Here is a 12,143-nt window from a genome sequence, read left to right on the forward strand (position 1 = left end):
CAGTGGAAGGGGAAGCCCTGGGTCCTGCTAAGACTGAACCCCCAGTGAACTAGTCTATGGGGGGAGGGCGGTAATGGGGGGAGGGTTGGGAGGGGAACACCCATAAGGAAGGGGAGGTTGGAGGGGGATGTTTGCCCGGAAGCCGGGAAAGGGAATAACACTCGAAATGTATATAAGAAATACTCAAGTTAATAAAAAAAGAAAAGAAAGAAAGTATAAAATGCCAGAGAAGAGAAATAAAATTGTTAGTTGAATTGTTTGTATTGGGGAGTTTTGCCCCATCTATCCAAATATATGTCTGTTTTTCTATACATACATGTGTACATATGTGTGTTTGTAAGCATGCATGCATACTTGTGGAGTATATGAGGCAGGTGGTTGGGCCCAACAAAAATGTGAATGTGATAATGTGTAAATGAGAATGTGAATGAAAATATAAATGTATGTGTCTGTGCTTATTTGCTGTATAAAGCATCTTAATTCTTCACCTTTCCTTCCTCCCTGGTTCACAAAAATTTAACCAGCCTAGTCAGAGAGGCTTCTGGCTGCCTGGATGGAGAAGGAAATGATAACAATAATTTTATTTTTAATGAATTTTCTGCTTCTAGGCAATAGGTGCTTGTTGTTTAAGCCAGTGTTTTTTAACCACAGCATAATCAAAAGAACTTTTTAGGAATTTTTAGAAGTTGTAAGCAAGCATTCAGTATAGTTAGTACAGAAGCCAAAGACAATCAGTCTTTAAAGCTACCTCTACATCCAATGCTGTGTCCTGCTTCAACCCATCCCAGGACTCAGCCTGGATAGAGGGAGAGAACTGGGTAGAAGAAGGGAAGGAGAGGGAAATGGGTTGTGGGAGAATCAGGTGTAGGGAGAGCAGGGAGAATGAATAGAAATGGGCAGAGAGTGGAGAAATCCCTAGGGTCTGCCAGGGACCTGAGATGGGTGAAGGTCTCAGGGACCATATCATGGAGACTCTAGCTAAGATTCTTAGGAGTGGGGGATATGGATCTAGAAGTGACCATTTCCTCAAGCCAGAATATGATTTTTTTTTCTGGGACTGGGGACCGAACCCAGGACCTTGAGCTACCTAGGTAAGCGCTCTACCACTGAGCCAAATCCCCAACCCCAGAATATGATTTTTTAAATCTTATCTTTCCACACAAATCTGTGGTATCTGTGAAAAACAGAGGGAAAGGACAAAGGTTAGTGGTGATAGATGATTTTATGATAATATAATTTCCCAGACAGCAAATAAGAGATGCACATTTGAAATCACAGAGACTATGACAGTATGCATAAGACCAGGAGAGCTCAACCAGACAAAATCCAGGCACAATGGAAATGTTTAGAAAGCCCAGCCACTAATAAAGAATCTTTTCATGTTAGCTGATTGAAGCAAAAACCATATTTCTCCAATGGTGTGATACTGATCAAATCAAACACAATATAAGGCAGGCACTCAGGAATTGCTCTGTAACCAGACTCAATATTTTAGTGCCCCTTTTCTGTCACTTAGGAAGTGAGAGAAGGAACATGAAGTTGTATTTGTAGGAGGAGATTGTGAATCTGGGAGAAGTTCAGGGGATGGAAAAATATACTTAACATATAAAATTCAAAAGATTGATTTAAAAAGAAATAGGAATATGAACAATGAAATGATCAGCAGGTGAAGAGAGCACACAGTATTGTGGGTAATAGAGTAAACCCCAATGACTCTTAGTACTGCTTCCTGATTTCTCTAAAATAAACTCATGTAGTCCTAAAAAATATTCTTCACTCTGTCTATGACCTTAAGCAACTTTTAAATTTAGTTTTAGATTTTCTACACAAAGAGGTGTGTAAGTTACCATGTACATGAATATCATATATTTCTTCTTGTCCTGAAGAAGCCAGCATATGCAATAATAATGGATCAATCAAATATGGTATCTCAAAAGCATACAATAAAATACGTGAGAAAATAAGGAAAATATGGGTGATATTATTTTGGGATAACATAACTCTTAATGGTCCCACTTTTTAATACCAATGCATGGAAATTACTTTCAACCGGACTCTTGTAAGTAACAAAAATCACACAGTGCAAAGCAGTATCCAAATATTTATAAAGAGAAAAAAGAAAGGGTGGGTCCTAAGGAAGAAGGATAGGCTAGAGGATTTTTATTTAGAACTGCCTTGAAGAGAAAACTCATCTGCATGTCTCTTGCGCTGGTTGCAAAACTATGTGGATGCCCCCAAGTACACTAGGGTATGTTATGAAAATATTAAATATAAGAACTTCCAGTTGTGTGTACTATAAAGAAGAATGATACATAAGATGGATTTTCTAGATGGCTGTTCAGTATAACCTTCAAAAGAGAAAAGTCAGAGAGTTTCAAGAGACATCCCTCTCTTAGAAAACCATTTATTTCCCCTCTTAGTCTTAAAATTTGAATACTATTTTCAAATTTGGGCATCATCGTCTCCTAGAGATTTCAACAAAATCCAGGTGTGTTGCACCCAGACACAGATCAAAACATCTCAAGGTTTGTGTTCTCACAGGATCATATCATAGCTATGAGTTAAACACAAAATAGAATGTACTAAGCCCATGCAAGGGTCAGTAATCAAAACCTCCCATTCTAAAGTATTAGAGTACAATGCAGCACAGCTTTTATGAGGAACACCACAACCAGCAAAATGTCAGCTATAATGTGATCTAAGGGCTACAAGATTGCGATCTAACTTCCTCTGGCAAGGTTCACAAATTTAGCTCCCTACTGTACACAGAGGTTGCACACTCCCACCGCAGAAGGATAGGCTAAGATTATATCTTTTAAAAAGCCTTAATTCCCATAGCCTGGAGGCCTAATCCAGTCACCAACAGAGCCAATCAGAAGAAGATGAGGATTGAGATATGGGACCAACTTGGGATTTAAAGCCTGAGTGAGGGGTTACCAAGACAGATCCTGGAACCTCAGCAATTTCTGAAGAGTTGACTCTTTGCAACACACTGAGGCAACAGCCATCACCAAAGGTAAGGCCCTGCCAATACAGAGTCAGAATGGGATATGACCTTTGAAGGGAACCTTGAGAGACTTCATGGAGGATCACATAGATACCCAAGAAGGAGAATATATTCTAAGGCTCATTCATACTGTTGTGTGTGGGTGGGACGAGGTCGGGGGCTAAGAAGGCAAAGAGGAAACTAGGCTCTACCTGTGTCCAGGTTTGTGTAAGTTCCCATTAAGTGCAAGTGTGGGTCTGTCCACAAAATGTTACATCTGGTTTCTTGAACACCAGTAACCTTCATTGTCATCACCTGGGCAATAGATATTTTTCTTTTGCTCATAATCCCTGTGTGCATGGGTTTAAACTGACATGGGCACATGTAGTAAAAGGTGGCACGTCCCGTCCAGGTGCTATGAAGACTTTGCTGAAGCAATCAGAGCATCATGAATATGAAATCCCATTAAATGCTTTGTATTGTACTCCAGCTTGACTCCTATCTGGCTTTGTATGGTTTTCCCATGAATGCTTTTCTAATTAATGTAACGACTGCGGAGTTTGCCTCATGATCTCAACAGTGAGGCAGAAGAGCACCTGGTTCTCTCCACACTCTTTATATAAGATAATTCACAATGTTTCTGTTCAAGAAGGGAGGGTTAGAGACAAGCCAACCATCTGCTGTATATTAGAAAGGAATGTGATGGCAAATTGCCTGAACCTTGAGCTCATCTTGAATTTAGGAGCTGATACCACATAACAGATGTTGTAAATGGCAAAAATAGTGAGTTTGTAATACCCTAAATTCATGGTTGCTTTTAATTCCTGTCCTCTCTGTGTATGGAGATCTTTCTAAAATAATATTATCCACTACACATTATGTCTCCATTGCTAGAATTCTACACATGTATGCTTCATTTATTTGCATTAAATCTAATAAAACTCAATGGCTGATAGATTTCAAATGTATCTTCAGCCCTTTTCTACAATCCGTGGAAAGGTGTTTGAAAGAATTATTCAAAGAATTTTACTGATCATAGATAATTTAATTTCTGAAGAAGCAATAAGAAGACACTGCAAATGTTTATATACTCATGTCTTAATTTATTTTTCCTCTCCAGGTCTTGAAGAATGAGTTCTACTTTCTTTTTGGCCATCCTGTGTTTAGGAGTAGGCTCAGGTGCCCTAGCATTTGATCCCAGTTTGGATGCTGAATGGCATGATTGGAAGACAGAATATGAAAAATCATACACTATGGTTAGTAAAGCAAAAACTGTCCAGTAAAACCCATGAATAAATTAGCATTGGTCTTGAATTGTCAAGGTGAATTACAACACCCCTCACTCATATATTATCTAATTGCAGTAATTGGGAGCAAATGGTGTCCAGATTCCCCTTTCCTCAGTATGCAGAGAATGGTTACAGTTTGCCAAAATCCCTCCCCTTATTCTCTATTCAACTGCAACTGCAAGTCTACCTGCAGGAATTAATAAGAAATAAACATTAAACTTTATCTTCATTTCTAGGAGGAAGAAGGACATAGGAGAGCAGTATGGGAAGAAAACATGAAAATGATCAAACTGCACAACAGGGAGAATAGCCTGGGGAAGAATGGCTTCATCATGGAAATGAATGAATTTGGTGACCTGGTGAGTGTAGCATGGACTTCTTCATGCTGTGTTCTTCTTGAGTGGTTTACATGGAATCTCTTGTTTTATAATTCTTTGTGGACTTTCCTTAAAGACTGCTGAAGAATTCCGAAAAATGATGGTCAATATTCCAATCCGGAGTCACAGGAAGGGAAAAATCATCAGGAAGCGTGATGTTGGTAATGTTCTACCGAAATTTGTGGACTGGAGAAAGAAAGGCTACGTGACTCGAGTACAGAATCAGGTATGACAGTGTCAGAGGTCCATGTTCTTGAGTCATGATGAAGTAGAAAAAGACTTGGGCATTCTGTGTGAACAATGAATGTGGAGAGTATGCAGTTTGTTTGTTTTTTAATTAATTAATTTACATCTCAAATGCTGCCCCTATCCCAGTTCTCCTTCAGAGAAAACCTTTCCCTATTCCCACTCCTTTAACTTCTGAGAGAGTGGGGCCCTCTGAGTGTTCCTCTAGCCCTGCACATGAAGTCTCTGCAGGATTAGGTCCATCTTCTCCCACTAAGGCTGCACAAGACAATCCTCTGCTACATATGTGCGGGTGGCTTCAGGACAGTGTCTGTATGCTCTTTGGTTTGTGGCTCATTCTCTGAGGGCTCCAAGGGGTCCATGTTAGTGGGCACAGTTGGTCTTAATGTGTGGTTCCTATCCCCTTCAGGGCCTTCAAACCTTCTCCTGACTCTTCCGTAAGTGTCCCCACCCTCTTTTCAGTGTTTGGGTGTGGGTATCTTCATCTCTTTCAGTTAGCTGTTGGGCAGAGCCTCTTGGAGGACAGTTATGTTAGATTTCAATCTGTAAGCATAGCAGAGTATAATTAATAGGATCAGGAGGAATTGGTGCTTGCCCATGGGATGGGTCTCAAGTTGGCAGGTTATTGATTGACTGTTCCTTCAGACTCTTTTCCATCTTTGTCTGTGTATTTTTTTTTTGATAGAAAAAATATTGAGTCAAAAGTTTTGTGGGTCAGTTGGTGTCTTTATTCCTCCACTTTTGGTCCTGCCTAACTACAGGAGATGGCTTTCAGGTTCTACTTCCCCACTATTAGGCATTTCAGCTAAGGACACCCACAGTGACTCCTGGGAGCCTCCTATCATCCCCAGTCTCTGGGATTTCCTAGACATAACTCTATCCCCCATCCCCCAGAAGCTGCAGATTTCCATGCATTCTCCTGGCCCTTTGTGCCTCTCTCTTGTCTCTCCCCATACCTGATCCTACTCCCTATACCCCTCCCCCTCCCCTACCTACACAGCTCCCTCCATCTCTTTGTCTCCCAGGACTATTTGGTTTCCTCTTATAAATGAGATTCAAGCATCATCACTTGGGTCTTCCTTCTTGTTTAACTTCTTAGGGTCTGCGGGTGTTATCATGGGTATTCTGTACACTGTGGCTAATATACACTGATCAGTGAGTACATATAATACATGTCATTTGGGTATTCCCATGACATGAGTTATTCCATTAAGGATGATATTTTCTAGTTTAATCCATTGCCCTACAAAACTCATGATGTCCTTGTTTTTAATAGCTGAATTCTTTGTGTAAATGAACCCCATTTTCTCTATACATTCTTTGGATGAGGGGCATCTGTGTTGTTTCCACTTTCTGGTTACTACAAATAAGGCTGCTATGAATATAGTGAAGCACATGTCCTTGTGATACGGTGGAGCATCTTTTGTGTATATGCCCAGGAACAGTATAGCTGGGCTTTCAGGTAGAACTACTTCCAACTTTCTGAGTAACTACCAAATTGATTTTGAGAGTGGTTGTACAAGTTTGCAATCCCACCAGCAATGTAATAGTGTTCTCCTTGCTCCACATCATTACCATCATGGGCTGTTACTTGAGTTTTTTACTTTAGCCATTCTGAGTAGTATAAGGTGTAATCTCAAGATTGTTTTCATTTACATTTCCATAATGAGTAAGGATGCTAAACATTTCTGTAAGTGCTTCTTGGCTATTTGAGATGACTCTGTTGAGAATTCTCTGTTTAGCTCTGTACCCCATTTTTAATTCTTTTTTTTTTTTTTTGGTTTGGTGGAGCCTACATTCTTGAGTTCTTTATATATTTTAGATATTAGCCCTCTATCACATGTAGTGTTAGTGAAGAGCTCTTTGCAATCTGTTGGCATCTCTTTTGTCCTATTGAAAATGTTCTTTGTCTTATGAAAGCTTTTCAGTTTAATGAGGTCCCATTTATCAAATGTTGATTTTAAAGCCAGGGCCATTGGTTTTCTATTCATGAAGTTGTCTCCTGTACCAATGCATTGATGGCTATTTCCCACTTTCTCTTCTATTAGATATAGTGCATTTTATGTTGAGGTCCTTGATCCACTTGGACTTGAATTTTGTGCAGTATGATAAATAGGCATCAATTTTCATTCTTCCAGTTAAACCAGCACTATTTGTTGAAGATGCTCTCCCTCTTCCATTGTATAGTTCTGGTTTCTTTGACAAAATCCAGTGTCCAAAAGTATATGGGTTTATTTCTGCCTCTTTGATTCTTATTTTATTACTTAATCTGCCTGTTTCTGTATCAATACTATGCAGTTTTTCATCACTATTGCTGTGCAGTACAGCTTGAGATGGTGTTTCCTCCTGAAATTCTTTTTATTGTTCAAGATTGTTTTGAATATCCTGGGTTTGGGTTTTTTTTTTTTTACATATGAAGTTGAGAATTGCTCTCTGAGGGTCCACAAAGCATTGTGTTGGAATTTTGATGCAAATTGCATTGAATCTCTACATTGCTTTTGGTAAGATGGCCATTTTCACCATGTAAATTCTACTTGCTCATCCAAGAGCATGGGAGATCTACTGATATCTTCATCTTTTAAATAATACTTTTCTTCTTTGTATGATTTCTATAATTTTACAATGTATATTCATCTTAGTAATCATCACACATACTTTCTAATAAACAACTTCTGTCCCTTTCTCTGTAGAATTGATGTTCCATTTTTTTTGTCATTAATAATACATAAAACCAATAGGTCCACAGAAAACAAATAGGGGCCAGAAGGTATGTTCTTAGGAGAGTTATCATCACTTCCTAGGCATCCATCAACTGGTAATATATAATGTTCATACATTGTTTTATTGCCTTTGTTGTCGGTGTAGTTAGTATTTCTTTGTGGATGACCATATTTTGTTTTCTACTTAGAAATTCTGTAATTCTTGTTGGGCTTTTGCTGTGACTGGTGCCATAGAAGGACAGATGTTCAACAAAACTGGCCAACTCACCCCTCTGAGTGTGCAGAACCTCGTGGACTGTACTAAATCTCAAGGAAATGAAGGCTGTCAATGGGGTGATCCACACATTGCCTATGAGTATGTTTTGAACAATGGCGGTCTGGAGGCTGAGGCAACCTATCCATATAAAGGAAAAGTAAGTTGTCATTGCAACTCATCTTGGAGTGTTGGGCAGCTGTAGGGATATTTATTTACCTTCAGAGTTCAGATTATGTAGTAGAATATCTCTGTACACCATCAATGCTGTCATTAACGTATCATCTTTTGCACAGCTTTCAGGTGTGATGATTTTCATGTAGTTGTCTTTGGTTCTGTGAATAGGAAGAATTTACAAATTTTTGTACATATAATACAAATTTCTCCATCATTAGCATTTCTTATGTGCTCTTGTCAACATATAGCTGTCTCTTGAGAGGTTCTGCCAGAGCCTGACAAATACAGAGGCAGATGTTTGCAGCCAACCACTGGACTAAAAATAGGGTCTCCAATGGAGGAGTTAGAGAAAGGACTGAAGGAGCTGAAGGAGTTTTCAATCCCAAAAGCAGAACAACAATATCAACCAGACCCTTCAGAGTTCCCAGGGACTAAACTATCAACCAAAGAGTACACATGGAGGGACCCATGTCTCCAGCTACATATATAGAAAAAGATGGCCTTGTCAGTCACCAGTGGAAGGAGAGGCCCTTAGTCCTGTGAAGGCGTGATGCCCCAGTGTAGGGGAATGCTCAAGGCAGGAGCAGGATGGAGTAGGTGGGTAGGTGGAGGAGCACACTCATAAAAGCAGAGGGAAGGGGAATAGGATAGGGATTTTCCAGAGGTGAAACCAGGAAAGGGGATAATATTTGAAATGTAAATTTAAAAAATATTCAGTAAACGAAAAAAATTTATGGAGCCTGGAGAGATGGCTCAGAAATTACTGAACATTGGTTTCTCTTCCAGAGGACCCAGGTTTAACTCTCAGCACCCACATGGCATCTCACAGACGTCTATAATTCCATTTCCAGGGCATCCAATACATGAGCATAGATATACTGCAGCCAACACACAAACCAGTGCTCATAAAATAAAAATAAGTAAATTATTTTTTAAAAAATCCTAAAATAGAAATCCCTGTGGATAGCAAGATGAATTTGTTATCATTGAAGGCATGAGAATTAACTTTCTCTTCCAGATCTGCTAGAGTACTTTCACTTTCTGGAATGACTAATAACAGCTGAGAATGGAGAATGCTCTGCTACATTGCAAGTAATTGCAGAGTGCTCTGCTTGTGACTTTTGCTTTGCTCTGGTTGGTGGAAGTAATTGACTCTCTTACCCCTTTTGTCTTTTAAAGGAAGGAGTGTGCAGGTACAATCCAAAGCATTCTAAGGCGGAAATCACAGGATTTGTATCTCTCCCAGAAAGTGAGGATATTCTAATGGAAGCTGTAGCAACCATTGGGCCCATCTCTGTTGCAGTTGATGCTTCATTTAACAGCTTCGGTTTCTACAAAAAAGGTTAGCATATGTGAAGAAATAAAAGAAAAATTCTCATATAATCCCTATACCACTATAGAGTCTTGGGTTCACTTCTCTCTGTAAATTTGACGTGAATTTCTAGATTATCCTCCTGCCCATTCAATTATCCTGAGGGCTATTTTTCATCTGATCCCTCAAATGCAAGTTAATGTGTCATAATTCATAAAGGTTATTGGCTAGCTAAGTTCTCAACTCTCCTCCATTTGCTGGCTGCTTTAAGTAATTATAGGGAATTGTAACAGGAAATATTAAAAAAGGAACACCATCTCATGCTAGCACTGACACCATTGGGCCACATGGCATCAGTGGAGTATTCTCATCTTGGCAGACTGTCTGGCCCAGATCTCTCAAAATGTCTCTACCTAACTTGCTAAGCTCCCTTGGCAGGTCTCTGTCATGCCAACCCCATGCAGCCATCTGCCCCTTGTGGTTATAGTCACAATTCCCAGTAACCCAGCAAAATCAAAACTCTAGAAACTTGTAATTTATCAATCATATTTATATCAGTAAATTTCCACCCCACAAATGTCCATACAATGAATTCATAGACAATTGATATTGAAATAAACTGCCTACCTAGATAAGACAAAATGTCCTGTAATTATCCATCAGTTATAAGACATTTATGGCTACATGAGACTATTTAAAGCCACATTGATCTGGGTCATCCTTCTCTTCCTCTATCTTCCTCCTCCCTTTTTTTCCTGTACTCTCTTTTCTTCTCCTCTCTTCCCCCACTCTGACCTGGAAGTTCTGCCTACTACTTGCCAAGTGATTAGTCCCCTGAAATCTTCGATCATTAGGGGAAGGTACTTGCCACATGAAATGATTATCCAAAATAAATCGAATTTTAACATAGCATTATGAATTAAGTAACTTATGTCCTGTGAGTTTAAGATGTTATAAAAATATAATAGCAAAAACAAAAGGTTCCAAGGACTCATCTCATGTCCACATAGACAAGTGTTTATTAACAAATCTGATCTTCAGTTTTCTGTGAGACTCTATACATGTTAGTAATCCAGGTAACAATTTATCCAAATATTAACTCTAGTGATACTTACATTATTTCAGGAACTTTTGAAAATGCTTACCTATCGTTTCTGGCAGTGGTCACTCTCATGTGTCATGGGTGCCTCACACAAGCTTCCATTTTATCTCTCAGGTCTTTATGATGAGCCGAATTGCAGCAACAATACTGTGAATCATTCAGTCCTGGTGGTTGGCTATGGATTTGAGGGAAATGAAACAGATGGCAATAGCTACTGGCTGATCAAGAACAGGTATAAACTGACAGAAATTCTGTATTTAAAATTTCAGGGGCCAGAGAGGTGGATCAGTGGTTGATACTATTGACTGCCTTTCCAGGGGACTCATGACAGAATTGCCTGTTCCAATCAGTAATTGGATACATAGACTAGAAATACTTTTTTCCCACTTAAGTTGAAAAAATGTGCTCTTGTTTTTCTATGTACATGTGGAGTGGTATGTATATATATATGAATACTTACATATCTTCATGTCTGTGAACGTGTGTGTGTGTGTGTGTGTGTGTGTGTGTGAACATGTGTAAGTGTATAGATGTCTGATATTGTTTTCTCAAACATTATCCAACTTCTATATTGAAGCAGTGTCTCCTCCTTATGTAGAAGACCACAGTCTAATTTGTCGAGCCTGGTTATGCCAAGTATGCTCTGTGCCCATGTCCCAATGAATTGTTTTATAGGGGCACTATAATGTCACTCTTGCTTTTAAATGGCTTGTGAATTTGATCTCAATTCCTTACCCACTGACCTTTCTTAAACAACTTTCTTAAAATATATTATCATTGCATTCTCATTCACCCATGTAAGTATCATGTTTGTGCTGTTGCTTTTCTAAAATCTTAGTCATGTGTTAGTTCAGAATCACCTCTGGGTAAAAAATAATCCTTTTTTAATGCTGTAGCATCCAGAACCTTCTATAATAGCCCCTTTAGTACCCTCTTCCTTTTCTGATACTTCTGTGAAGTTGTCATTTTGTCAAGTCTTGTTATAAACTCTTCATGCTGCTATACTTCTATTAAATTGAAATCATAATTCCTTACAGCTGGGGTAGAAAATGGGGCCTTCGAGGCTACATGAAGATTCCCAAAGACCAGAACAACTTTTGTGCAATTGCTTCATATGCCCATTATCCCACCGTATGAGGAGTCTGATGTGCACGGGGAAGAATTTGGCAGAAGACAGCATTTTCACAGTAATGTTATTCACTTCAATGTCCAGCCTTCTCTTGCTGTATTAAAGAGTTGAATCCTAGAAGAACCCTCTGTTGTCATTTGAATTCTTGGAGCTTTCAATTTAAGACATTATGAATCACAAATGTTGCACTCACTATTGAATATTCATGATTTCTATGATAGTACTATTTTCACCATTAATTTTTGTGCAAACAAAAGACTTTAAAAGTAAAATTCTAGTATAATTTGTAGTTTCTTTTTCTGTAGTGACCTTTTGTGGTCAAACATAAAATTTATCTTAAATTCAGGAGTGAATACGTTGCTGGTGTTCAGGAGAAAGTGCAGGTTACTCCTTAATAATGCATGGCATTCCACTATTGGTTGTCATTTTTTCAGGATTCCATTTATCCACCAGCAACCCTGTTCTGAAAGACTATATGAGAATTTTTGGATTTGCTATTTAAAAAAAAATTTAGTATATATTTCTTTATTTACATTTCAAAGGTTATTCCTC

General features: G+C 38.8%; 1 protein-coding gene across 1 annotated transcript; it reads left to right on the forward strand.

Annotated features, from left to right (window-relative positions):
• Nucleotides 1-2,950: 2,950 nt before the first annotated feature.
• Nucleotides 2,951-11,714, forward strand: Ctsr (cathepsin R). Its single transcript, NM_175581.3, has 8 exons — nt 2,951-3,016; nt 4,107-4,242; nt 4,512-4,634; nt 4,729-4,878; nt 7,807-8,031; nt 9,228-9,390; nt 10,577-10,694; nt 11,500-11,714. Exons 2-8 carry the CDS (start codon nt 4,117-4,119, stop codon nt 11,597-11,599), a joined length of 1,005 nt encoding a protein of 334 aa, NP_783171.2. The 5' UTR covers nt 2,951-3,016; nt 4,107-4,116; the 3' UTR covers nt 11,600-11,714.
• Nucleotides 11,715-12,143: the final 429 nt, after the last annotated feature.

This window comes from Rattus norvegicus, chromosome 17 (genome assembly GCF_021556685.1).
Source record: "Rattus norvegicus strain SHRSP/BbbUtx chromosome 17, alternate assembly SHRSP_T2T, whole genome shotgun sequence".
In the NCBI taxonomy this organism is placed as follows: Eukaryota; Metazoa; Chordata; class Mammalia; order Rodentia; family Muridae; genus Rattus; species Rattus norvegicus.

Excerpts from the sequence above, each read along its gene's own strand:
- Ctsr (NM_175581.3), top strand. The coding sequence starts at position 4,117 with ATGAGTTCTACTTTCTTTTTGGCCATCCTGTGTTTAGGAGTAGGCTCA. Across the intron at positions 4,243-4,511 it reads ATGAAAAATCATACACTATG|GAGGAAGAAGGACATAGGAG; the intron begins GTTAGTAAAGCA and ends CTTCATTTCTAG. Across the intron at positions 4,879-7,806 it reads TGACTCGAGTACAGAATCAG|AAATTCTGTAATTCTTGTTG; the intron begins GTATGACAGTGT and ends TTTTCTACTTAG.